At 45.2% G+C, this 26052-nt stretch overlaps 1 protein-coding gene across 8 annotated transcripts in view; it reads left to right on the top strand.

Annotated features, from left to right (window-relative positions):
• PTPRM (protein tyrosine phosphatase receptor type M) overlaps window positions 1-26052 on the top strand; it is a 779977-nt gene that overhangs the window by 741135 nt on the left and 12790 nt on the right. For 4 of the 8 annotated variants that reach the window (XM_070513580.1, XM_070513578.1, XM_070513576.1 and 1 more), the window contains 8 exons: window positions 11457-11573; window positions 12273-12323; window positions 16054-16208; window positions 16475-16610; window positions 18637-18786; window positions 19532-19705; window positions 20725-20856; window positions 24452-24577. In XM_070513580.1, the coding sequence (XP_070369681.1) occupies window positions 11457-11573; window positions 12273-12323; window positions 16054-16208; window positions 16475-16610; window positions 18637-18786; window positions 19532-19705; window positions 20725-20856; window positions 24452-24577 (1041 nt within the window). The remainder of the gene's footprint in view (window positions 1-11456; window positions 11574-12272; window positions 12324-16053; window positions 16209-16474; window positions 16611-18636; window positions 18787-19531; window positions 19706-20724; window positions 20857-24451; window positions 24578-26052) is intronic. The other 4 variants (XM_044773425.2, XM_044773424.2, XM_070513579.1 and 1 more) reach the window with 1 other exon arrangement.

Raw genomic sequence — 26052 nt, 5'->3', positions numbered from 1 at the left:
ACCCCTACAGGTACCATTTTTCCCTCCCCTACCAGCCGCAGGCCTCGTGAGCAGAGGCCAGGTTGTTTCCTCCATGAATCCCAAAAGGCCGGACACAGAAGAGATTAGAAAGTATGCAGTGAATGTTTGTGACAAGGTGGGAGAATAATTCCAAAGGCACATACAAGCTAGTGCAAAATTACGTATTTCATACGAGGGGAGCCTCTGTTTACTGCTCCTGTTCCCTTGATTTCTACGCTGGGAGAACACACTGAAATCTAAAGTCACACATGTGTGTATGACATGGTCACGCTAGATGTGAGTGGAGTTCACCACAGCTCTGTTTGATATGACAGAAATATATCTACATTTAGCCTAATTAATCCTTTTGTATTAAGTTCTTAACAGTTCAGCCTAATCCATCATGTCCCTTTAAAAAAAGCAAAGTCATTTTTACTCAAATATGGATGGATTATAAATTAAGTTTGGAAACAATTCTTTACGTGCTGTAAGTCATCTTACGCTTTTGTATCAGCCATCTCTAACACTGCCACGGTGGCAGACTGTTGCAGGATCAAAGCAAATGTGCCGGTCTGGATAACAAGTGTTCCCCAGAGCCCATGCTCCTAGCTCCCCAGGGAACTGCGAGCTGCGTGCGGATCAGCTCTTCCACATTCTCTGGCTGAACCCATGGAGACGACCTGTGTGGCGGTGCCCGCTTCCATGGTCATCAGTGTCAAGCCCTGTCGCCCGCCTTCAGGAGACACTCTTGCTGCTTTGCCACAGTTGCCTGCCACTGGACAATCCTCATGTTCCTCTGTGTCTGGGCTTCCTATATAGTCCCCGTTCTACTGGCCTGGCATTGGATCCTCTGCTGTCTCACTCTGTCACCTCTAATTTTCTGCCATTATCTTTGGGGTGCATGTAGGTGGTCACCTGCCTTAGTGTCTATAAAGTGCTTTAGAGGGTGGGGCCTGAATGTGTAGCAGCTGGACAAGTGTCCCAGGGACAAATGCCTCACAGCCTGAGAGTTTTTATAGGAGAGCCCCAGTCCCATTCGTAGCTGCTCGGGCAGCGTCCCCCTGTGGTTTCTTGGCAGGGTAACTGGATGCAATATGGGATGGTTTCAGGGCTGCCATAGCCCTCCTCCTTTGTTCTGCTCACATGAGCACTTGGAAATTGGGGGTTTTTCCCCACTTTGCACTGCAGGTATATCCTATTCTTGAATAATTTGTTGAAAAATAGTAAATGATGTCCTATCTTGAATGCAGAATTCTTTTTTTCCTACTCTTCTTTCTAAATCTGCTTACTTCATCTTCTGAGGCCTCCGTGCTCTGCCTTTCCCTGAAGATTTGGGATTATCTGGCTAAGTAAATATGTGAGTAAATGCTGGGTGCCTCCCAGGAGGAGGAAGCCAAAGAGGCAAAATAAGCCAGTGAGCAGTTTTATAGTCTGTCTACAGCTTCTTCCAGATTAACCAAGAGGCAAGACATCAGTGTCTCTACTTTAACTAATTAAGGAATTTAAGTGCAGAAGAATGTAATTTGCTAGGCTGACAGACAACCAGAATTCACTGCCTCAGAAGCTTTTCTCCTAAATACCTGCCATATGTTTAAGACCAGAGCAGGACAACAGCTTAGGGCATAAGCCACCACCTTATTCCTCTGGGCCCAGGTTTCTAGCCATGAGAATGTGCGATAGCTCTGGACACTTATCTGACATAAAATCCCATCGAAGAGCCCCCTTCACACTTGACAAGAAGCTGTCTCATAAATTGCTTTCTTCCCAGTAGCCCTTAGGATTAGGAATATGTATGTGGGTAACATTACATAACAATTGTGAAAGAGCTGTCAGATTATGGAAGTGGACGGGTCGCTTAGGCCAGTGGTGAGTCTAGGCGGTGGAAATGTTAACCTCCAGGGATCTCACTGGATCCCTTGCTAGGAGTTACTAAGAAGAATAAGGCCTGACAGGGAACAGCTGAAGGAGACCAGTGACGTAGTGGAAGAATCCTGCCCACAGAAGGGAATATGAACAGTAAGAGGAAATAGACATTTCAAAACCCAACAGTGGGTTTACATCTTTCACCTTCAGACTGTCTACTCTGACATGCAAACAGAACCCTTATCACTTAAAATTCTGGAGAAAGAATTCTTTGTTCTAGAAAAAGATGTTATATTCATCTCACCAAAGATAGATTCTGATATTGTGGGGTAGAGTATCCAAAATCAAGAGTGAATTTGTAGGATTTGTAATCCATTCGACTGGTTGAATCTCATACTCCATATACTTAGGACAACTTACATGATGCTCAGTCAAGAATGAGGCCGGTCAGGTCTTCATGCCACTCTGTTCTCCAAAGTCTTCTGCTCTGTGTAGCAGTTCCTGTGATAACCTAAGGAAGAGGGTGATGGAACCAGTGAAGATACAAGACCCTGGGCCAGTGCCTTTGGATGTGCCTCTTCCGTGCTTCCTGAACCCCAGAGCCATTACCTCCCCAAAGAGATTAATTGGGACAAGGGTGTACCTCAGACTATCTCAGATGAATTTAACCCAAATCAGTGTTTCTGAAATTAAAGTCCATTGTCTTCCTCATCCTGGTATAGACCATAAGGTGTGAGCTGCTACAATAAATAGAACACCTGGAGCTCTGTACTGTGAACTCTTCCCTCCTTAAGAATAGAGGTGCTGACACAATGGTAAGACGGCACCAGTGGCAACTGCCACTAACAGTGAAAGGACATTTCTCACTAAAGACCCAAGAAATGGATCTTTAGACCCTCGCAATGACTGTGATGTAGGCATTATTGTTATCCCAGTTTACCAGATAATAAACTGAAGCTCTCAGAGGTTAAGAAACTGGTCCAAGGTCATGCAGCTAGTAAATGTCAGGCCTAGAAGTGGATCTGCAGAACCAGACTCCTGACCGCTATGCTAAATGGCTCCAAAGAACCTCATTCCAGAGTCATGTAATTGGATAACTCTCAGAATAATTTTAACAGCCATAGGGTCTACCATCCTCTTTTGCAAAAAAGGAAACTGAGGACCAGAGTGGTTCTGCAGCTAGCAGAAGGTCATGTGGCTAGATTGTACCACAGTTAGAATTAGCCCAAGGCCCTCCTGCACACCAGCCAGTCCTCTTTCCATTATACCATGCTGTGTCATCAAATGTGAGTTTTTAAGAGAGGTTGGAAAAACCTTCTTTAAAAACAAAATGTTATCCCTCTACCTAGAAGAATGTGTGTGTGTGTGTGTGTGTGTGTGTGTGTGTGTTGAGAGTGGTATGCTCTGAGAACGTTTCCAGGTCTGTAACTAAGCCCGAGAGGTCACATCCTGGCAACCTGGGAGACGCAGGAGGCCCAGTCCCTGAGCTCACCTGCTCTAAGAACCCTCAGGTGTCCCTGTTATGGGGATCACACCATCCTGCTTCTGAGGCAACAGGCCACAGCTGTCTACTCAGCAGCTGGTGACAGAGATGCCTAACACATGTACCTGGGCACTCGACTGCTCCTAACTCCCCCATGCTCAGCCCACTCACACGTGCATTCTAGCATCCAGTTTGTACTCTGCACTTAGCAGCCCGCCCCAGCAGGACAGCTGGCTTGGCTGCACAGAGTCCCGAGGTGGTTCCAGTGAATAAGTGTACTCACTCAAAGGGACTAGTACCCTTTAAAAATGTAGTCCTGCAGAAATCCGTTTCCTGCATCCTCCCCTTCTCCTCACGTACACACATTCTGTCCCAATACCATTCCTGTTATTTCAAAATACAGCACCAAGGAAGTCCATCCAGGACAGTGCCAGAGGGGCCGGAGGTCAGGAAACAGGGGCCCCATCCTTCTAGGCCCCACCGGCAGGCTCCAGGACCACTCAGGCTGCCCTGAATGCCCTCTGCCCACTTCCTCAATGAGAATGCCCTCCCCCTTCTATCCACCCATGGAAACCGCACTTCATCTTTCTGGTCTCATCTGTAACACAGTCTCCCTTGTGAAGCTTTGAATCTCTTCCCTTAGAATTCATGTTCTTTTTTCTGAATTCCAATAGCAGTTTTCTTTTTTTTTTAATTTTAGCAAACATGTGCTTGTGCCAAGCATGTTCCAAGAGCTTCACAAAAAAAGAATTTAGTTAATCTTCCTAACAACTCTTATGATCCCCATTCTACAAATGGGAAAATGGAGCCACAGAGAGATTAAGTAACTTGCCCAAGGTCACACAGCTAATAAATGGGGCCAAGATTTGAACCCAGACAGTGTGGCTCCAGGGAATGTGCTCTCGACCTCTGAGCTTGCCTCTCCTTCTGCCCTGAGTTAGGTTTGCTGTTTACACTAACCTGTTCTTCACACGCATTAGACCATAGCTCATTGCTCTCTGTGCCCCAGGGCAGCCTGCATGTCACCGCCCTGAGCTCAGACACAGGCTTTGCCACGTTGCAGCCATGATGCTGATCCCTTAAATCTTCCAATTCGGCCTCTCCTCCTCTCCCAGATTCAGATTATGTGGGATAATGCAGAAAATTGGGATAATATTGTGTCCTCCACAAAATTAGTATGAGGTGGCAAGTAATCAGGTAGGTTGAGGCCTCGGAATGATTGTAACCTCCACGTGGTCTAGCCAGGACGGCTCTGTGACTTGCACAAAGTGAACAGACATGAACCTTTAGGAGCTACGCAATCCTCCATGGATCTAAATTGTAACCTGATACATGTTAAAACTGCCAGTGAGAGAAAATACGGATTCTTTTCTCAAAGATACATCAGAGATCACTCTAAGAAATGTCTTCTCTGATGTACCTCAGACAATTGAGATATAGATAGATATATATATGTTCTAATAATATTGTCATTGCTCGAAAGACTTCTGAAACTCTTTGATCAGAATGTTTAGAGTATGTGGCACACAATTTTTATTGTCCTCAATGATGGCAAATCTCCCTCCTTTGGCAAGAGGACTTAAATTTTGGGATTGGCTAAAAGTTAGAGCCAAATCTATTGAATAAAGTAGAGAACAGGCATTCTGGATAAGTATGTTTCTTCAAAGTGCTGATGCTTTCTGATCTAGTGGGTAGGACCCTTTACATCCACGTGAGGTTAAGAGAGAAAAGATACAAGACACATTTCTTGGGTGGTCTGTAAGGTGACACTTAAAATTCCACAGGAGGTGCCAGGCCACCTGTTTCTGCACAGCTGAGGAAAACCAATGTTATGGATATGGATGTGACAGCGTGTGCATTATAAGTACTGTATGTCCATCAATTAATAACGTTAATTAATAGATGTAATTGGAAGACCGGATAGAAAACCAGAAGCCTTGTGGGGGAGAACTTTAGACAGGAGCCTGAAGGTGTGAAAGAGGGATTTACTCAGGCTATGAAGTGGTTTTCATGAATTCAAACCATCCAGACCTCCAGAAGTTCTTCATTTAGTGCCAGGTTTGAAATAGGCATCCAGGCCATTGCCCAGGGGAGGCCCCAGGCCCAAATGGGGCAGGTGTGGAAGGGAAGAACTAGGAAACCTATTATAAGCCAGGTACTGTACTTATGCAAAGCCTTGATCCATATTATCGCATTTAATCCTCAGCCTCCCTAAGGGATCAATGCTCTTATCCCCTGTTATGCATGAGAAAACTGAGGCTCAGCGGTATAAGTCACTGGCTACAGTATCACAAGTTAGCAAAAAAAGAAAAAGCAAATGCGCTTCCCCCTTACGCCATCACACCGAGCCAAAGGAATCCATATTTTCAGGATATTTAAGTGCGTGAATGTTTTTATTGCTGTGAGAGCTCTGTAAAACAAATTTGGATGCAGTCTGTTCTCTTGGAAGCCTTGCTGGCAGCTGCTCTTGGCTGGGCCTCTTCTTGGTAACTTCTTCGGCATAAGCCGCCTTTTTGCTCTCATATCCAATATCTCCATCAAAGCTGTCCTCAGCTGGCCCAAACACAACTTAATAGCACTGTGGTCACTCTCTTTGGATGTCTCTTAAAAAAAAAAAGAAATCTGTTGAAAACCTCTTGCAGAATCAAAACTTCTGAGAGCCTTTTTGTTTTTCTTCCCTTCCACCCCTTTAAAGTTACGTTTATTAGATCACACTATGGTGCCCCCAGGTGACGAGCTAACATTCAATTCCTTAATCCTTCTAATCATGGGTTTCTTAGCGCAGTGAGTCCTTGGACCCATGCCCAGTGCACTTAAACAGCCCTTCACATCCCACCCCAGCCTCCTTCCTGCTGGCCCGTGGAGCTGGTGATATGGAAGGCTCCAGCAGAAACACAGCAACACACGATCAGGGACAAAAATGAGTAATGGTTTCAGAGTGTGATTCTGTTCTTCCTGCCCCTCCACCCTTCATACCCTCACTCACCTCCAAAAAGCCAAGGTAGCTAAAGGCAGTCCAAGGCTTCCTACCTGGGATCTGCTCCTGAAGCCAGACCTGGCCACACTGGAAAGCATATGTGCCTTGAGTTCCACCCTCCCAAGAGCCCTGCTCTGGGGCCAGAGCCTGGGTCTGCAGCCTCTCCCTCGCCCCATCCAGCTTGTTCCCTGGAACAGTCACTCGCCCTCCCTGGGCCTGCTTTCCGCTTCATTTTAGGACACGTGGCTCGTGCTGGCTCTCTTCTCTCAGGCCAATCACTTGCCCACCCTGAGCTGCCGAGTGAAGCCACAGTTGTGAGAAGGCGGTGATTCCAGGCAGCAAAATGCAAGCGTGGAAGGCTTGTGTCTGGCACTTGTAATGATCTGGAAAGTGAATGTTTGGAAACTGTCTGTCTCTGTGATTCCTCGCCACTCTATTTGATACGCGTCTCCCTGCAAATCACAGACACCATTGCGAATTTCTGTGGGGGTTCATCAAAGCAGCCTCGTGGAGAAGAGATCTGCCGCCCACTCTGTAGAGCCTCCTGACCACCGGGAGTGAGGTTCGCAGGACAGCTTCACAGGAGGCCAGGCTGGAGTCTCCCTTTGCTTTGTTCTCGCCTGCAGTCTCCCCATCATAAACCATGCTCAGCTGCCATGCCCGCTGTTTCCCTCTTCCTTCTCCAGAAAACCCTGCTCACCGCTCCAGGCCCTTAGTGGGCTCCCTGCCTTTCAACTCCTGTGGTCACCTATAATCCAGATCACAAAGTTATCACGTAATAAAAATGAGTTTCCATTTTTGAACACTTAGAATAAACTAGCACTGGGGCAAATGTTTTCATTGCATTAGATCACTTAATCCAGTGATTCCCAAACCCATCTGTACTTTGGAGTCGCCCAGGGAGCTACAAGAAACCATGAATGCCTCTGTCTCACCCCAGAAATTAGGATTTAATTGGCCTGGAGTGTGGCCTCGGCTTTGGAATTCAGTACCCTCCAAAGTTATTCTAATCTACAGACAAATTTGGCAACCCCTGATTTAACCTTAGAACACTCTGAGAGAGAAACTAAATGCATCCCCTCTTTACAGGTAAGGAACCTTGGGCAAACTTGAGTGATGTACCCAAGTTCACTGGGACTTTAAGGAGAGAGGCAGACTGCCATCAAATCCTTGCTGCTCAAAGTGTGGTCTACAGGCAGAGCAGCGGCACCTGGGAGCTTGGTTGAAATGCAAATTTAAAGCCAACAATGAGTGCCTGTGGGAGGCAGTAGGGCTTGGAAGCCAGTGCCTGGTTGACAGCCCATGGAACCAGGCTAGGGCAGGTAACTGGTGGAGCCTGATCAGGGCCTAGCTTTCTGGGCTGAAGGCTGTTGCTGAAGGTGATTAAGATGCATGGGAAGCACAGCCTCTCCTAGAAGCTGTGCTGGTAGCACCAGGGTGCAGAAGGCAGCGGAGCCTGACCCACAAGCAGGGGAGTGTGGTTCAGCGTCTGGTTCTGCAGTTCCTGGGTTCCAACAGGCACCCCCAAACCACTGGTCTTAATGTCCCTGTATGCAGACCTTAGAGGACAGGAGGCTACTCAAGACCCAGACTCCCCAGGCATGGAAAGTCTGCATCCAGAAAGAAGCATACATTCCTCTTTTTTTTTTTAAGCAAAATAATAATCTGACACAAGTCCAAGCAGTTAAAAAGACACTAAAAGGAACCCAATTTAGAAAGGTTTTTAGTAGGCTAAAAACAGATGTGGCAAACCATTTCAGGATATACTGGGAGATGAGATGGTGACGGCAGGATTTGAAATGGCTGGTCTGCCTTTTCTGGGCCCGACCAGCCAGGTGCCTCTGCACGGGAGAAGGCTCTGCCGGTAACCAGGTTCTGGAAGGAAGCAAACCCAAGGCTTCCTTTCTCTAATTACTGCCCATCTGCGGCGTCCGGAGGGCGCGGAGTTAGCACGCCGCGGTTCGGAGCAGACCGCCTTTTTTTCCATCGCAGGCAGACCGGCGGCACCTGTCCCACGGGGGCGCGGCTCCTCCTGGACCGCGCGGCTGTTTCCTGCCGCCGACGCGCGGGGGCGCCTGGCTGCGTCCGGCCGAGGGTGCGGGGTGGGGCGCGGGGGGTGGTGGCCAGAGGGGCCTAGAAGGGCAGGGCGGGTCGGATTTCCCGTGGAACCCAAGCTCACCCAAGGGAATTGGAAAGAGATACTCAGCCTTCAGTACGTTGCAGAGGCTTTTGGTTTCTCTGACTCCAAGGCGTTGAAGCCCCCACGCCCATATTTATTGAAAATTTGGGTACTGAAAGGGTAAGGAGTCTAAAATAGAAGAATAGGTGACCATACTGGATGTCCTGCATCCACTGCGTTCTAATAAGATACTTTTATTAAAGATAACACCAAGTTAACGTAGGTTGCAGGCGTGTGTTTGTTCTCTTGTAATTTTCAGAGAACTACATGGGTTTTTGAATTACATGTTCATTCCATCAAGAATTGTTTCATTTTAAAAGTGCACTTATGTACTCTCTTTGTATTCACTACCCTCTGCTTGAGTAATTGAAGTCAGAGAAAGGTAAAGCAAGTCCCCCAATATAGAGGAGACTCCAGTGTGTACCATAGAAGCACCTATTAATTAACATTGTGAAAGTAATGAGACATTCTGCAAGTGAAACTAGGGTTGCTATCAAATTAGAAATCTCCACAAATACACATGGTCTGCTCAGATTCACTGTACATCTAGGAAACAAACAGGAGAAATTACAGATCTCTCTCATTCTGGAATAGTTTAGATCCAGCACAGGTATTCATGGTGTAAATCTTTGAGATATTCTGGATAAACCATAATATTTATAAATATCTATGCTTCATTAAGTCACAGATAGTGTTCTCATGAGAAAAAGAAAAAGATTCCCAAAGGAAACTGAAAATGTAGTGGGGCAGGACCACCTTTGTCTTATGCTGCACTGTCTCTCCAACTCCAGATGTGTCTGGCTTACATCTTGCAAGTCAAGGTAATGAGGCTACTCTGGAACCAGCTGCCAGAAAGTTTCCTGAGGAAGCCAGCTAAGATAATGACCAGCCCTGTACCACACTGGAAACACTAGTGTGCTAAGGTGTTTTGCTTTGTGGAAAAGGTCACCTTAGTCAAATATTTCTTTTTGTAAACTTTCCCAATCTGGAATTTTACTTCCTACACTAATCGTGTGATTTTCTCCATGAAATTCAGTTCTACATGTATCTATTGCGTATTCGGTGTATATGGGACACAAGCCAGATGTTGCAGGTTTGCAGAAATAAGCGATACAACACCCCTTCCATGTTGGCAGGTAATAAGCAGGTATCCAGCAGTATAAGAATGGTGTCATACTAGCAGAACATGCACATTTTATCAGAGGATCACAAAGAGAGAGAGCTCACATCTATGGAGGAAGACTTTGAAGCGGTGTGGCACTGGAAATATGCCTTGAAGAATGGATGAAATTTTCAGCTAGGAAGGTATGGGTGGGAGGAGAACATTCTAAACAGAAGGAAGGGCATGAGTAGGAGTCTGGATCATGAGGTCTGTTTGGGGGTCGGGGCAAGTCACTTGTCTTTGAACATAAAATAAATGTGAACAGACAGGAGAGTAGTGAAAGATAAGGATGAAATGCTCTTTCTGGGCGAATAAAAGATGCCTAATGGTAGGCCAGATTGACTTTCTCTTTAATTTCACAGGCAGCAGTTCAAAATAGAGCTTCCTGAGAGAGCAGAGCCTTTGGGATGGCGCTTTGGAAGGGTTTTTCTGGTACTAGCACGTGCAGAATGCCCATGCAGGAGGTTCCCAGAACTCGAACTAAGATACGGCAGAGAGAATAAAAAGTTGGAAAACATGTTTGAGAGATATTTCAAAAACTTCTTAGATGTGGCAGTTGGTTGGGTTTTGGAGAAGGAATCGCCAGACTTTGTGCCTGGGTGACTGGGAAATCATAGCGTTATTAACATAGGGAGTCAGGAGGAAAGCAGTGGATGTGGGACAAAGAATTCTCCTTTAAACATATTGCCTTTGAGGTGCTGGCAGGACCGCCAAGGGAAATGCCCACAAAAGAAGTTAGAAATGGGATTCAACACTTGGAGAAATAGGGCAAGAGGTGCAGAAGTTCATCCATGGAGGGATGGCAACAGGAGTGGATGAAGCTGCCAGGAATTCTGGATAGAGCAGCTGAGGCTAAGGACAGAGCTACAGGGACCAAGCTACGTGGCCCTGCCCAGCTTCCACTGCTCCTCCCTCATCCCAGGCTTTTGCCGATGTCTGGAAGAGCTACAGTACAGGACAAAAAAACAATTTTCTAGGAGGGGCTGAGTCTAACAAGTGCCTTGCACCTGAAAAATCCTTAGATTAGAGGCTTCCAGCAATATGGAAAGACTGTGTTCATATTTTACCTGGTTTTGTATATTGAATTTACTTTAAAACAAATCTGTAATTCTAACTTGGGAAAAATACATAGCTACTTCCTTCTTCAGAAAAAAATCTCTAATCTTTACTGTTGGCTCTGATTTCCTGCTCACTCTTCCTCAAAAGTGTTCAATTGATTTCTGAAACTAGGAGGAATTTAAAATTCAGAGGAGCTAAAATATTGCAAACTACCTTTTTTTTCCTGAGGAGGATTCACCCTCAGCTGGCATGTGTGCCAGTCTTCCTCTGTTTGGTATGTGGATTGCCATCTCAGCATGACTGCTGACGAGCAGTGTATGTCCGCGCCTGGGAACCGAGCCCCGAGCCACTGAAGCAGAGCGTGCCGAACTTAACCAGTAGGCACAGGCCTGGCCCCAAAAACTATGTTTCACAGTTTATTTTTCCAGGCCATTCCCCGAGTAGACATAAACAAAAAGTTAATGGTTATTATAACTGGGATATTTGCAGTATATATATAATTTGTTAACTTTAGACCTAGACTTTACTCCTCCCATAACTCAAATTTTGCTTTTTTCTGGGGAGAGAAAAAAAGCGTAGGTGATCTAAATAAATACACCTTGCTCTTGACTGTGCAGCTTCACTTCTGTTTTTGTGTGCAAATTTTATCCTATAAATCATACTGTGACCCATCATTTCGGGAACTCCAAAAAAAAAAACGCTAAACACTTCATTTCCTTTGTGTTTTCTAAAGGTCAAATGCTGCAAATACTGGCCAGATGACACAGAGATATATAAAGACATTAAAGTTACCCTAATAGAAACAGAACTACTGGCAGAATATGTGATAAGAACATTTGCTGTTGAAAAGGTAAGTTTTCACATTGCTTTGAAAAGCTGTGGTCGGACAGTGTTGCTGGCCTCAGGAACGTATCTGGGTAATTTAGATGTGGTCACACCTGAATGCAGGTAGGCGCTCTCTAGTGATTTCTCCAGACTGCATCTTGCCCTCTGATTCTATAATAGCTCAGTTCCATCTTTGAAGCAAATCGTTCCCATTTCATAAGAATCTGTAATTTGCAGCTAAACCAAAAGATAATGCCTATTTCCTTTTCCTTATTTTAACCTGGTTGATATTTTTCGTCCCATCTCTCTAAGTTCTTTGTTTGCAGTTTGGTAACTGTCCTTCATGTTGTCTGTCCATATGGGTTTCCCAGGAATGAGTTAGTATCAGTGTTGCGACACAGGTCCTAACTCCTTCTGGAATCTTTCTGCTTCCTTGAGGCTTTTCAGGCCTGTGGTTTAATATGGACTGATGGGCTTTCCAGTTGGAAGTGACCCCTCTGGAAACATAAGTAGACACGGGATTCTCTTGCATGAACCAACGCCTCCATTCATACTCACTCCCATACTGGTTTTAGCCTTTCATACTTGCTGGTGATGGGTTGAGAATGCTGTGCTTTGGCTCTCCTCTGCCTCATCCCATGTGCATGGATGGGGCTTTTTCTCTGGGATTCGTTGTAGGGCATAACAGGGAATTTCCTTATTCCCCCTCTTTCCGCTGACATAGGGAGGGGCCGGAAGTGAAGCAAACTGCAGCCCATCCAGAGAAGTGTCACAGGTAGGCTGCGGGGAAGGTGGAAGTGATGTGGCTGAGAAATGCTCTGCCTTCCAGTCCTCATCTTGCCTTCGATGAAGGGGAAACAGGCTTTTGTCTCTGAGTTCCACAGACTTTTCTATCAAGAGCTGATTCTCCAGAGCTGAGCCCTGCCGTGGACGTAGCTATTCTGTCACGAATTTGTTCAGTGAAACCCTGCACTCATTTAATGGTAGCAGGTCCTGGGAGGACCTGGGTGTAAGGGGACTGCTGGGCAGTGCTTGGCCATCCTCCTCCTCTTCTCATTGCATCCGAGCGCACTTTCTGATTAACAAGACCAGTTTTAGGAAATGAAGGAAATGGCAGAGTTTGCTTGTTGGCTAATTTATCCTGATGTTTTGAACTACCTATCCTGGTTTTCAAATCCGTATTTCTCACTGAATCACAAGGCTGAAAAGACTTTATTTTAATCTGTTTTTCATACTATTTAGCTTTTTTTTCCTTAGCCTGTCTTTTTTAATAAGCAGGCAGGAGGCTTGGAGACTTCAAAGAATGTGGAGTTCTGCTTGACTCAATTCTTCAAGTTCTGAACCTCACACTTTGATGTCAATTTTTTTCCTTCTTAGGCAGGATTGGGGAAAAAAACACATGGAGGATTTTAGTATAGCTTTTGGCAAGAGCACTCATGAATAACTGCATTAAAACGCATAGCGATAAAAGACCCTCGATATTTTTTTCTTTAAAAAAAAAATCATCCAAAGACCATCACTTAAACATGGAGTTCTTTGAACAGTAGTCAGCTCTCTAATAAGCTGAAAACGCATCTCTGCTGCTTCGGGGGGTGTCTGTTTATGTCTTTGCTCTTTTTTAACCTCTTATTGTGCTCTTCTACGTCCCCAGCTGCACCAAAAGGTTTCTGAAATACCCGGTTATTTTAGTCATCAGCCAGCCAGCGAAGAGGTGGGGGAAGGAAGGGAAGGATGAGGAGCTTACTGAGGCATTTGGGGAAACCAGAATGACACGTTAGAGATTTTCTAACTGGGCAACTGGAACCTTTAAGGAAAACAAATCATTAGTACTTCTGTGGAGCACTTCTTGTAGGATTTAAACTTTCTCATTAGAAGAGAAAGAAAAAAACAGTCAAGCGTGTACTGGGAGAGTCCTGAAATTCTGATTCTATTTTGAGAGTATGTTGCATCGAGGGACCTAAAGGTGAAAAACGGTTTTGGGCTCTGCTCTGTGAAACAAGTAGACTTGTTGCGGTTAGAAACTGATGAATTCCTGTTCTGCATGAGATTGTCATCTTTCCTTTCCCATGTAGCTGATGACTCAAAGCTAAACAGATTTTAAATAACATTTAGTGCCTTTTGTGTCAGGAGGAAGAGAACTCAAAAGTCTCCATGGATCCAGGCTGTCTAGTGAATCTGTCCCCGTCTATCCTAGCAGAAAGGAAGTTGACAACAGCCGCTGAATTTTCTCTACCCAGGAGGTGCCTGGGACTCAGAGAAGGCAGTGGAATATGGTCCTTCTATCTCAGAGACAGAGCCTGTACTTAGCGATTCATTCATTCCACAAATATTTATTATGTACCCACTTTGGGCTAGGCCCTATTGTATGTCTTGGGTTCTTCCTTCCCATTATATTACATGGGAAAATGAAGTGAATATCAGTTTTTTCCTATAGCATTAATACTTGTTATAGCGAAAAAAAAAAACAACTTAATTGATATCAAACTGAGAAGTATTTGGGCTGTGATCACTGATCACATCTATGGGGTTTTTTCCCAAAATGTATTACGAAACAGCAAGAGGAGAAACTGCGATGTCAACGCACAAGAATAAGAGTTGGCTCGGAGGCAATGTCCTTTGCTAATCTTCTCAATAGTGAACATATTCAAAGGTGGGGGTTTATTTTGGGAAGAAGTTTTTTGCATCCCAGAAGCCGACACTGACGTTGCTCAGGAAGTGAGTCTTAAGATCAGTTGGGGGCCCATCCTATGACAGCTGGAGTTCAGGACCTGGGGATGCTGCAGCTGAAATCTAGCAAAGCTAGAAGGGGAAGTTCTCAAAAAGTAAAAATAAAAAGACAGTATACGGAAGAAATAAATGCCCTTTGGTCCTCTTTGAAATAAATCAATGTTTGTTATAGGCTTTCCCACTTCATGGGACCACCCTGCCCTGGTTGTGAGTAAAGCCAGGGGGGCTTTCTGAGGGTTAGAGGGTGACAGATTCAACCAGCGTCTTCTGATGGAGACTTTGGGACCAGCCAAATGGTACCATGGTTTCAGTGATGAGAAATATGGGCTCCTACCACCTAGTAATATTACTCTGGGGTCACAGAGCGTGTTTAGCAGATGACAGTGTTGATTTTCATATGCAAATCCCTGACAGACTAATTCCTTAATGTTTAAACTCCATTAAAGAATAGGATGATTTTCAAAGAGAAATAAGGCTTCAGCATTTGTGAGTTATTAAAAAGTCATATTAACACACTGATAGCAAATAAGTCTTATCTTAAAATCTGCAATTGTTTGTCTCTCCTAGTCTTTCAAAGCACGTAAAAATTCTAAATTTCTGTTTTGCTCGTTAAGTATGTGTGAACACTAACTGATGGTGAGTGTTATGAGGTTAGTGGGTATTTAATGTTAAGATATAATAAAACCAAACCCAGGGCCTCACACAGAGCTGGTATTTGGTAAATGATCATTGAATGAGAGGAGGAAGAAAGTCAAATTTGACCCCCAGTTCACATCTAGCCTTGATTCTGGAAGTAATTGTTTTCAAAGCAGATTTTTGCTTTAAGACATTGTCCTAATTCATAGGTTCATAGTTAGAAAAAAAAAAGTTGATAGATGTAAATCAACTTAATTATTCTCAAAACAAGAGTAAATTAAAAAAACAAATAACCTTAAAGTCCCTTTTCTTCTGCCTTCACTTTAGTTCAATGGCAGGCAACCCTCCCACCTCAGCTTAGTGATCTAACAGAATTCCAGCAGAACTTCATTTCCATGGTAGATCTTTGCTTACATGCCTGTTTCCCACAAGCCAACTGTGACAGCCGCTTAAAGACGAGAGACACTGTCTTCGTACCTGTGTGTCCCCAGCACCTGGCATCATGCCTTAAGCACTGCATTTACTCAGATTGTTGGTGAATGGATGAATGCATTAAATGTTTACCCGAATTAAAAAGAGAAATCTAACAAACTGAGCTGCAAATGAAAATGAATTCTCTGGCCTATCTCGTTAGAAAGTAGTCCTCATTCGTTCTTCCAGGGATGTTCTCTGAGCATCCACAGTGTGTACCTGGCACAAAGGTACCAGATGACAGAAGAGAGAGAACAAGAGTCTTGCATTTCAGTAGCTGGTTTTGAGCCCACAGATCCCCTTTTAATTCCTCTGGTCCCCGTTCTGCACTTCTTTCTCTGCAGACCTGCACCTCACACCATAGGATCTAAGTGACTCACAAACTGTTAGAAAGGAATTTCAAGGAATCAAAGAGATCCATTCATTTGCTGGAATTGCACCTGTCAGTTAGGGTTTTCCCCAATATTGCCTCCCCTTTCACACCCACAGACACCTTCCTGCCTGCGATAAGGCTTCACGGTGCTCACTAATTCTAAGAAAGCCCTCCTTCCCGGCAGTAAACAGTCCCACGGCAGGCTTGCTGACTGCTCAGGGGTACTGCAGTCTCTGGGTTGCTCATCGTTTATTTTCCTTTGCTCTCGTCCTGTGTTCTGCTGACTGGCTGATGGCAGAGAGGCGTTCATGAAATCCGAGAGATCAGACAGTTCCACTTCACTGGCTGGCCGGATCACGGGGTCCCTTACCATGCCACGGGGCTGCTGGGATTCGTCCGGCAGGTCAAATCCAAGAGCCCGCCCAGTGCAGGCCCGTTGGTGGTGCACTGCAGGTAAGCAGAGCGCTGGGGGCCTCCGGAAGGAAGCACAGTGGGCAGTGGGTGCAGGCGGCCTTTGGGGTGATGAAAATGTGTTGGGACCCGATAGGGGTGATGGTAGCACCACATTGTGAAGGTGCAAAATGCCACTGAATCGTATGCTTTAAAATAGTGTATTTTATGTTATGTGAATTTCAACATCATAAAGCTTTTGTAAAGGCGGCAGCAGCAGCAGCGCAGGGATCCTTCCTCTTCCACTGACAGACCCTCTTTCCCTTCAGTGCCGGTGCCGGGAGGACAGGCTGTTTCATCGTCATCGATATCATGCTGGACATGGCGGACAGGGAAGGGGTGGTAGACATCTATAACTGTGTCAGGGAGCTGCGCTCGCGGAGAGTGAACATGGTGCAGACTGAGGTAGGTGCTCCCTGGCGGGCCTTGGCTGGGTCCCCAGGGCCTCTCGGGCATCACCACCTCCCAGAGCCACAGCCAAGGGGAGAGGAGCCCCAGCAGTCCTCTCCTCAGAACTCCCTGGAAGAAAACAGTGAAATACCTGGCAATCCCGCCTGCCTTCCTCCCTCCTCCCTCACTCCCTCCTCCCCTTCCTCCCTCCTCCCTCACTCCCTCCTCCCCTTCCTCCCTCCTCCCTTACTCCCTCCACCCCTTCCTCCCTTTTTCCTTTGGTTTTTCCTTTCAGAAACAAACAGAAAAGGGCAGGAGTCTCCCAGGTGCTGGTGTGTGTGGCCATGACCCTAAATTTCCTTATGCTTCTGTGTCAAGGAGCCCAGTAGAGTCTCCACATTAAGCATTCAGGATTTCAATACCATTTCTTTTTAAACTGCCTAGTAACCAGAACAAGACCACTCCTGAAAATAGCCAGGCATTTGCCAAGTGGCTCAAGGGCATCTCTGCACATTTTGTTCTTCTCCTCCTATTCCTGGAACTTCGGCGCAGTGGCCTGGCTCATGCGCATTTGCCCATTTTGTAGAAGCACTCTGTACAAACTAGTACTTCCATTAATTAGAATTCAAGGGCTATCAGGAATTTAAGTTTTTAAGAATAAGTATTGTGTCCTGCTCTTAGGAAATTCATATTTTTACTATTTCATCATTTTAAGTAGGTATTACATCCACCACCTGGAAAATGATTCCTGAAGTAGAATGAAGAATAAATAAGAATCCCTTACATTTTGTTTGTACATTAAAGTTGACAAAAGCCACTAGGAAACTGAATTCCTTTTTTTTTTTACTAACAAAGAAAAATAGCAAAAACTGTAAATGCTACTTTCGTGGTCTTTTTCTCTTTAAAATAGGGATTCTTTGGGGGCTGGCCCCGTGGCCGAGTGGTTAAGTTCGCGCGCTCCGCTGCAGGCGGCCCAGTGTTTCGTTGGTTCGAATCCTGGGCGCGGACATGGCACTGCTCATCAGACCACGCTGAGGCAGCGTCCCACATGCCACAACTAGAAGGACCCACAGCGAAGAATATACAACTATGTACCGGGGGGCTTTGGGGAGAAAAAGGAAAAAATAAAATCTTTAAAAAAAAAAAAATAGGGATTCTTTGTTTTAAAGATAATGATAATGTATTTTTTAATATATGTTACAGTTAATCAAATGTTGCCACATCCAATTTCTCTCTTGATCCTCTTTTTTGAGGTGTTGTTTTAGAGAGTGGGCTGTTTTTAAGGATTAAGAGTCCTACTTATTTATAGAAATCAAGGTAAAAAATGAGATTTTTGCATCTCATGTAATTGAAAATCAATCATAAATATGGTAAAACTTTGGTAATTAACTGTAGGAGAAGTCAGTGCCAATTCTGAATTAGGAGAGTACCTATTTTTAAACTGTGGATTTGTACATACAAACGAGAGCTCTTCTATGAACACATAAGACTTTTGTTATTATCACATTAATTAGTGTTTCACAATCAGTAGCTTTAAGTGCTTGGAACTGTTTGTTTTCACAGTGATGTCAAGTTTCCCTGGAACTCCTTTGCACTATTAATTTGGTTAGCAAATTCTCTTTTCATCCTAGATAGATAAGATTCTGCTCATTTCATCATCTGGGATATTGTGTTCCACACTCGTGGGATCAGAATTACAGCGCCTGCTCTGAGATTTATCCGTGTCTGATGGGTTCTGATCAGTCCATGTAACACTTCTGCATTGAGCCCGTTTGTCTCTTCCTCCCTTCCTTCCTCATACTGCCGCACATGGCCACTCAGGAATGTCCCAGCCATCCCATGTGGGTACAGGATTTCTGGTGCTGGAAGACCCCCTCCTAGCAGTCAGGTCTTCATACTTAGCCTTTCTGTCGGGGATACATTGTCTGTGATAGACCACGGTTCCATTACCTTGACCACGTGGAGCTGCTTCTCTCCTTCTCTAGTTCTCTTGGGTTGCCTTGGTTTCTCTATTACTAATTAGTCCCATCTGCTTTACCAGGAGCAATATGTGTTTATCCACGATGCCATCCTAGAAGCCTGTCTTTGTGGAGACACCTCCATCCCTGCTTCCCAAGTTAGGTCTCTGTATTATGACATGAACAAACTGGATCCACAGACGAATTCAAGCCAGATTAAAGAGGAATTCCGGGTAAGTCACGCTAAAGGGAGAGACGACTGGCTGTGACTTTGCTCCTTAAGAAGTATCTCGAAGTCAGCTCTTGAACTCTTGAGCCAACACAGGGTTTCTCAGCCTCAGCATTATTGACAATTCTGTGCTGTGGGGGCTGTCATGTAGGATGTTTAGCAGCATCCCTGGCCTCTACCCTGGGTGCCAGGAGGCCTCTACCACATCTGTTGTGATAACCAAAAATGTGTACAGAAATTGCCACTGTCCCCTGGGGGGGATAGTTACCTAGTCAAGGACCACTGGTGTAGCAGAGCCATTTCCCCGTTTGAAAGCAGACACCAGGCAGTCCCACAGTGTCACACTGGTGCAGCTACACCAAGCAAGGTGCATTCAGTGTACTTACCAGGCAAGAGTTCTTCATTGCATCCCTCATATTCACTTTCAGTCTAAATGTACTTGGCTCTAGGCCAAACTCTACTCAACCTTTTACTCCCAAGACCCAGAGGTCCAGCCCTAGTCGGACTTTATGGCACTTAATCTTACAGATCCACAGTGGCCCTTATGTCTGATGGGTACTGTCTGTGGACAAAATCCAAGGAGAGAAAAGAGAAATAAAAATGTAACTGTGTAAGTGGCGATATGGGGTGAGTGAGGGACAGGACCATCTTGTGGTCAGCTGCAAGCAGGCTGGATCTTCTGACGTGTGAAGCTGAAACCATGTGCCATCCAGTGTTTCTTCCCCACGTGTCTGTGTTTCTCCACCTAGACCCTGAACATGGTAACACCGACCCTGCGCGTGGAGGACTGCAGCATCGCTCTTCTGCCCCGGAACCATGAGAAGAACCGGTGCATGGACATCCTGCCGCCAGACCGCTGCCTGCCCTTCCTCATCACCATCGACGGGGAGAGCAGCAACTACATCAACGCCGCCCTCATGGACGTAAGCCGGCTCACCTGCCCTCGCAAGGAGACGGGGAGATTTCTCTCAAGGAGGAGCCCTGGGAAGATGGCAGGCGGGGCCTGGCTCTCCTCCTTCCGCTCATCTGCACTTGTTTTTCTTTAAGACATAAACTGTTTTTTCAACAAAGTGCCTTTCAGATTCCATGTATGTTTTTGTGTCAGGGCCGAGGTTCTTGGTCTCTCGGGGACCACCTGTCCCAAAGTATTGATAAATGAAGCGTGTCCTGGTTACTCTCTGAGCTCTTAATTTCCACCCTGCCGCCCGGAGAGCAAGAGACAGCTATTAAGTCACTAAGGAAGTGAAGTGGGATAATACGGTTTGCAGCATTACTCTAGTTCCCGTTCCTCCTAATTTAGGCAGTAATTAACATGGGGAAAAATTTGCCTGTCAGTACAAATAGTACACAACTCATTACTTCCTGTCAGTCTGTTGACTTCTAACTGAATGAGCATTTGCTATTTAGTTGATGGAAAAAGTGAATGGATATTTTCAGTGCTAATATGGAAATCTTAATTCTACCGGTGTGGTGTCAGTAAAGAGGTCCTTACACTTGTTTGGAGCTCTCCGGAGCTGTAAAAGGCCTGGGTGTCCTTTTACGGCAGGATTAAGTAACACCATCACACATGTAAATGATAAGTGAAGATTTTGGGGAAAGCAGGACTGTTTTAATTGTGCATATTTTTTAAAGTAAAGTTAAATTTTCCCTATTAAAATAATTATGTATAGGGTCGATATTGCTTTTCTACCAGAAACATCAAAAAATTTGTAAGATATACTTATTAAGCTTTCCTAGTATCAAAGTGGGAGTATTTGATCAGTATTATTCTGCGGGTGAGTTTACATTTAGTCTATTTTGGCATGGATGTGGTAGTAGAATTCAGCAGTGTTAAGTATGCTCAGTGTCTTCTGTCACAAGCTCCCGTGTGCACTGATAACTTAGCTCCCGCCCTCCACGTTTTCCTGGGGTGTATTCGGATCTTTCTTGTTTGTGATTCCAGAGCTATAAACAGCCTTCAGCTTTCATAGTCACCCAGCATCCTTTGCCAAACACGGTGAAAGACTTCTGGAGACTAGTGCTGGATTATCACTGCACGTCTGTCGTGATGCTGAACGACGTGGATCCTGCCCAGGTGAGACTCGTGGATCCCCGCAGGCAGGCTGTGCCCAGGTCAAACCTGTGGTTGCTCTGTCGCTCTCTGAGAAGTACAGGCTCCAGTGCCAGGTCACAAAAGCCAGGCCAGCATCGAGAACTGGACATGTCGAAACATGGATGTCAAAAATCAGGTGGAATTAGGGATCAGGGCAGAAAGTAGACCGAAACTGGAAAGACAGACTGAAATCATAGATGGTGGAAGCAACAGGGCAAGACAGGGTCAGAAGTGGGGCTGTTCCCAGGGGATGGAAGCGCTACTGGGGGAGACACGAGGTGTGGGTGGAGCCGGAGCTCACCTGGAACGTGACTGTCGCAGAGCTGAGGGCAGGGCAGGCAAACCAGAGAGTCGTGAAGAGAGGACGTGGGCCTCTGACTCTGCCCTCGGTCGTGTCCTGGGCATCTGTGTGCTTCCTGGCACAGCTCACCTGGAGCCTGCAGGAGAGAGAGATCATCATGGTCGGGTGACAGGGGAGACCAACATGTGATTTTAAGGGACAGCAATTAGTTTTGTCAGCTCTTTGATAAAGCTATTAAAAAGAAAGAAGACTGGGACTTGAACGTAAGAGAAGCTCAGAATGATAAGTGTGGCTTTTGCACAGCTCCCTTTCTTAAACATAAAAAGAGAAAGAATGGACAATGATGACTCAATATTAGTGTTGGGGTTGGCAACATTTTCTTAAAGGGATTTGTCAGGCAAGTGTGGGCACAGAGCCCTTTAGGAGCTGAGCTCGCTGCTCTAGGGGACGGCTCTGCCAGTCCAGGCTTAACTATCATGACCGAGGGCATTATGGGAGGTTTGAACTTAGTGTGTTTTAAGAATAAACTTGTTCTGGAATGGAATTAATTTCCTATCTAGTAGATACAAATTCTCTTTTTAAAAAAAAAAAAGAAGAAAAGAGGTCTGAAGTATTTCAGCATCCGAACTGGACAAGATTTTCCCTTCCGAAAATCCATTTTATTGCCATCAACCTGCCATAAATAGCATGGACATTCACTTCAATTCTATAATGTTTTTAATTATGTTTGAGGCACTACATTATATTGTTAAGGCTCTAGCCTGAAAGCCAGTTAATGAAATAATAATGATAATCCTTGTCCTCAGTGAGTCCTTTTTACTTAAGAAGCTTAAATGTTTTAGAATTCTTCCCCATAGATCCTCTCCGAAGGATAGATTGCAACCATTTATAAAGACAAGCACACGCGACAGCTTGGGGAACTTCAAAGACACAACTCAAAATAGGAGCAGTGATCCTGATTTTCTAATTGACAATGCCATGGGCTAAGTTTCACTGATTCAAGATTCCTTCGTCATCGACAGTTACAGGATAAGAGACTTGTTCCCTCTTCAGAGTCCTTCTTCTTCCCCTCATGTGAATCTTGAAATATAGTGATATACTGGTTTTGCTCACATTCGTGAGCCAGACATTAGTGATTTGGGCGTGTTCTTTAGAACAATGGTGTTTGAACTCTAAAGCTGCATGCCAGGCCCGAGCTGCTGGACGCAGACCAGGCATTGGCTTGCCGGTGGTAGCAGAGACGGACTCCAGTTCCGCTCGGCAGACAGAGCTGATTTCAGAGTGAGGGAGGAGAGGCTCTTGGGACCCAGTCTTGCAGAGAACACTAAACTGCGCATTTGAACTTAAAGGCTTTGCAATTGTACAGGAATAGCACTCAACTATTTTAAGTATTTATAGGTCCAGTTCATGGGCATGTTATGCACCATTTAAGCCATTTTCTCCCCGGTTTACTTGGGCAGAGTGCAGGATGGAGTGTGCCAGGAGCCAAGTGCTGGCCTGGGCCATTTGTATTTCTCTAGTGTGAATGACAAGCTTTTGATCAGGGCTGGAACTGAGAGAGGAAGCAAAAAGCGAAGCCCGCCCAGTCAGAAGAAAAATGGGCAGAACAGTTCAAACACGCATGTTAAGGCTTTGATTCCCATCTCGGAGTCCCATCATAATGGCTGTAAGTTTTAATAGTGGGTGCATGTTGGTATCAAAAAGAAAATAGGGGCTGGCCCAGTGGTGTAGTGGTTAAGTTTGCACACTCCACTTTGGTGGCCCGGGGTTCATGGCTTCAGATCCCAGGTGCAGACCTATACACTGCTCATCAAGCCATGCTGTGGTGGCATTCCACATACAAAATAAAGGAAAATTGGCACAGATGTTAGCTCAGGGCCAGTCTTCCTCACCAAAAAAAAGAAAAGAAACATCAGCATGCTATGGTTTGACAAGGCAGTTTTATAACTTGTCATCAGGAAGTGCTGGTGAGGAAGAAAAAATTTCATGGGAGCATTGTTTAAAAATAAGGGAATGTAATTTCTAAAATACTATAAACTTAGCTGACGTGAAAAGTACTCTTAGTTATCCTACGTTCATTCGTGATCATAAAGTCCAAAGTTTTAACTTCTTTATAATAGAGAGAGGGAGATTGCTGTTTCCACTGACCCACTGTTAACTGAAAACTATCTTGCAATCTTGGGTATAAACCAACCTTTAACATGAGATTTTAGATCCTGTGGAAAATAAAAGTCATCAAAAAAGAATTTCAACCTCTGGATACTCATTCTGCTCAAAATGAGATGATATGTTTTTCATCTGCTCTTGGCCAGTTGAAACCACTTATAAAATAATGAAGTCGTTTCCTCTTGCCTCACCACAGGCCATTTGTCCCTCAGGTAAGTCCCTCCCCAAAACATCACTGGATGCCAAGTCCTAAAAGAAGTTTACTTTCAGACTTAAAATGCCTGCAAGGGTCTTGGGGTTTTAGGAAAGGTTTGTGAGAAGAAGAGATCTTGGCATTCCCTCACCTGTCTCCAGGCTTCGTATTTCTGTGGGGTGGTGGCAAATGAAAGTGCCTCTTTCATAAGCCACCCTCCCAGCAGGCCTCCCAGCATGCTGAGCTGTGTGTCACGTTCATACGAAAGTTCTGGTTACCCAGGATCACCAATACCTGGAGTTTGAGACTCCAGGAAATTTCCTTTTTAATTAAAGTCACTTCCCCATAAAACAGCAAAGCATTTCCTCTCATTACACTGGGTTTCCTAGATCTGAGCTGGGAGGGTTTGGACCAGAGCATGAAAATGCAACCCAACACTGTTATCGATGTCTTGTCACAAAATAGCCCTATTCCCAGACATGACTACAAGTGACAGTGCAGCCCGGGCAGGGGAGAATGGAGATTTGGGCATTGACAGGTGTGTGTGCCATCTTGAGTATCTCTGCTCTTGTCATGGCAGCCAGTGGCATGATAAGAGTTCCTTACAACATGCAACAGGGATGTTACAACGGATGTGATAAACAGCGTCTGCGTGACCTCCTTGGATAGCAGAACTGCTCATGGTTTAAAGATGCTTTTCTGAGAAAATAATACTAGAAGAAGGACAGGAGGAGTTGAAGAATCAGCCAACAAGAAAGTCCTAAGTCTACTTGCTGGAAGGAAGAGAGAAAAGAAGGAAATGGAAGTGAATCAATGAAGTATTAAAAATTACTGAATGTCAACAGTGACCTTGTCCAAACTGTTAGGAGTAAATTTATTTTTGTAAATAACCTTGTGTTTCTGTGTTTTGAATGCAGTTGTGTCCGCAGTACTGGCCAGAGAATGGAGTACACAGACACGGCCCTATCCAAGTGGAATTTGTTTCTGCTGATTTAGAAGAAGACATCATCAGCAGGATATTCCGCATTTATAATGCAGCCAGAGTAAGAATCGCAGCCAACATGGCTCACGTTGTGGTTTCATTTTTTACTCATCCGTTGAATCCTTAGAGCCCCCGCTCTGTCAGTCACTGTTCCAGGAGCTTGAACTATAGCAATGAACAGAGCCACGCTCCCTGCCGTGTGGAGCTTCTACTCTAATGGGAGAAGACAGCTGAAAAGTAATGGGTATAACAGATATAGTAATAGATGTAGTATTTAGAAAGTAATAAATGCTATGGAAAAAAACATGGGGAGGTAGAATGTGCTAGGGTCATGAACAGGAGAGAGAGCAAGGCTCTGTCTTAAATTGATGTGCTTTGTGAGCAAAGACCTAATAGAAGTGAGGGAGCAGACGTATGGCTCTCTGTAGAGATGGCTTTCCAGGCAAGAGTGATAGTGCAAAGGCCCTGAGGTGAGGGCTTGCCTGGTGAGTTCCAGGAACAGTAAGGGGACTGATGTGCTGGAGCACAGTAAACTAACGTCACCTAGCAGGAAAGTTGGAGTGGGGAGGTAGTGGCCAGAGATCTTCTAGGGCCTTCCAGGCCACTCCTAGGATTTGGGCTTTTGCTCTGAAGGAAATAAGGAGCCGTTATAGGGTTGTGAGTAGAAGAATCACATGATATAATTTACCTTCTACAAGGAGCACTCTGGCTTCTGTGATGTGAGTAGACTGTACGGGAGACCCATCAATCCAGGTGAGAAATGACAGTGGCAAGACAAGAGCAGTGGCAGCTGGAGCAAGTAAGCGGTGGATAGATTCTGGCAGCAGAGCCGGGAGGACTGGCAGTTGGTTGGATCCCAGAGGGTCAAGGGTGACTCTCAAGAATTTGGTCCTGAGAACCAGAATGCTGGAATTGATATTAGCAGAGTTAGGAAAGACTGTGGGTGTAAGAGGCCTGTTTGGGGGTGGGGCACACATGGGGAGAGAGCCACGAGTTCACTCTGAAACGTGCCAGGTTGGAGGTGACTGCTAGACACTGAAGTGGATGTACGAGTAGGCCTTTGAGTCTGTGGGGGAAGCTCAGGAGAGAGGTCTGAACTGGCAATATAAAGTGGCGACTTACTGGAATGTTTAAAACCATGACACTGAATGACATCATCACATGAGAGACAGAGAGGAGAAAAGACCCAGAGCCTGAGCCTGGCGCTGTCCTCAGCAGGCAGTCGAGGGAGGCGGGCAGGCGAGGAAGACCCGTGAGGGGGTGGGACAGCTGAGAGCAGAAAGTGTGTCAGCCCGAAGACAGTGGTCACCTGGGTCAAACGCTGCTGAAGGCCAGGAAGCTTTAGTCCAAGTGATTTAGCCATGGCCAGAGTGAAGCTGTGTGGCCGCTTTCTAACACTTTCTTGAATCCTGCAATTCCATTTAATTATGACCAAAGATTAATTAACTATTGATATCTCAGCAAAATTCACACAAATAAGCAAAACCGTATTATACTCACAGGAAACACAATGTAATCTGTATCACCTTGAACTCG

The sequence above is a fragment of the Equus asinus genome, chromosome 7 (assembly GCF_041296235.1).
Source record: "Equus asinus isolate D_3611 breed Donkey chromosome 7, EquAss-T2T_v2, whole genome shotgun sequence".
Taxonomy (NCBI): Eukaryota; Metazoa; Chordata; class Mammalia; order Perissodactyla; family Equidae; genus Equus; species Equus asinus.
Note: the sequence above shows the minus strand (reverse complement) of the source record. Positions and strands in the feature narration are given on the sequence as shown.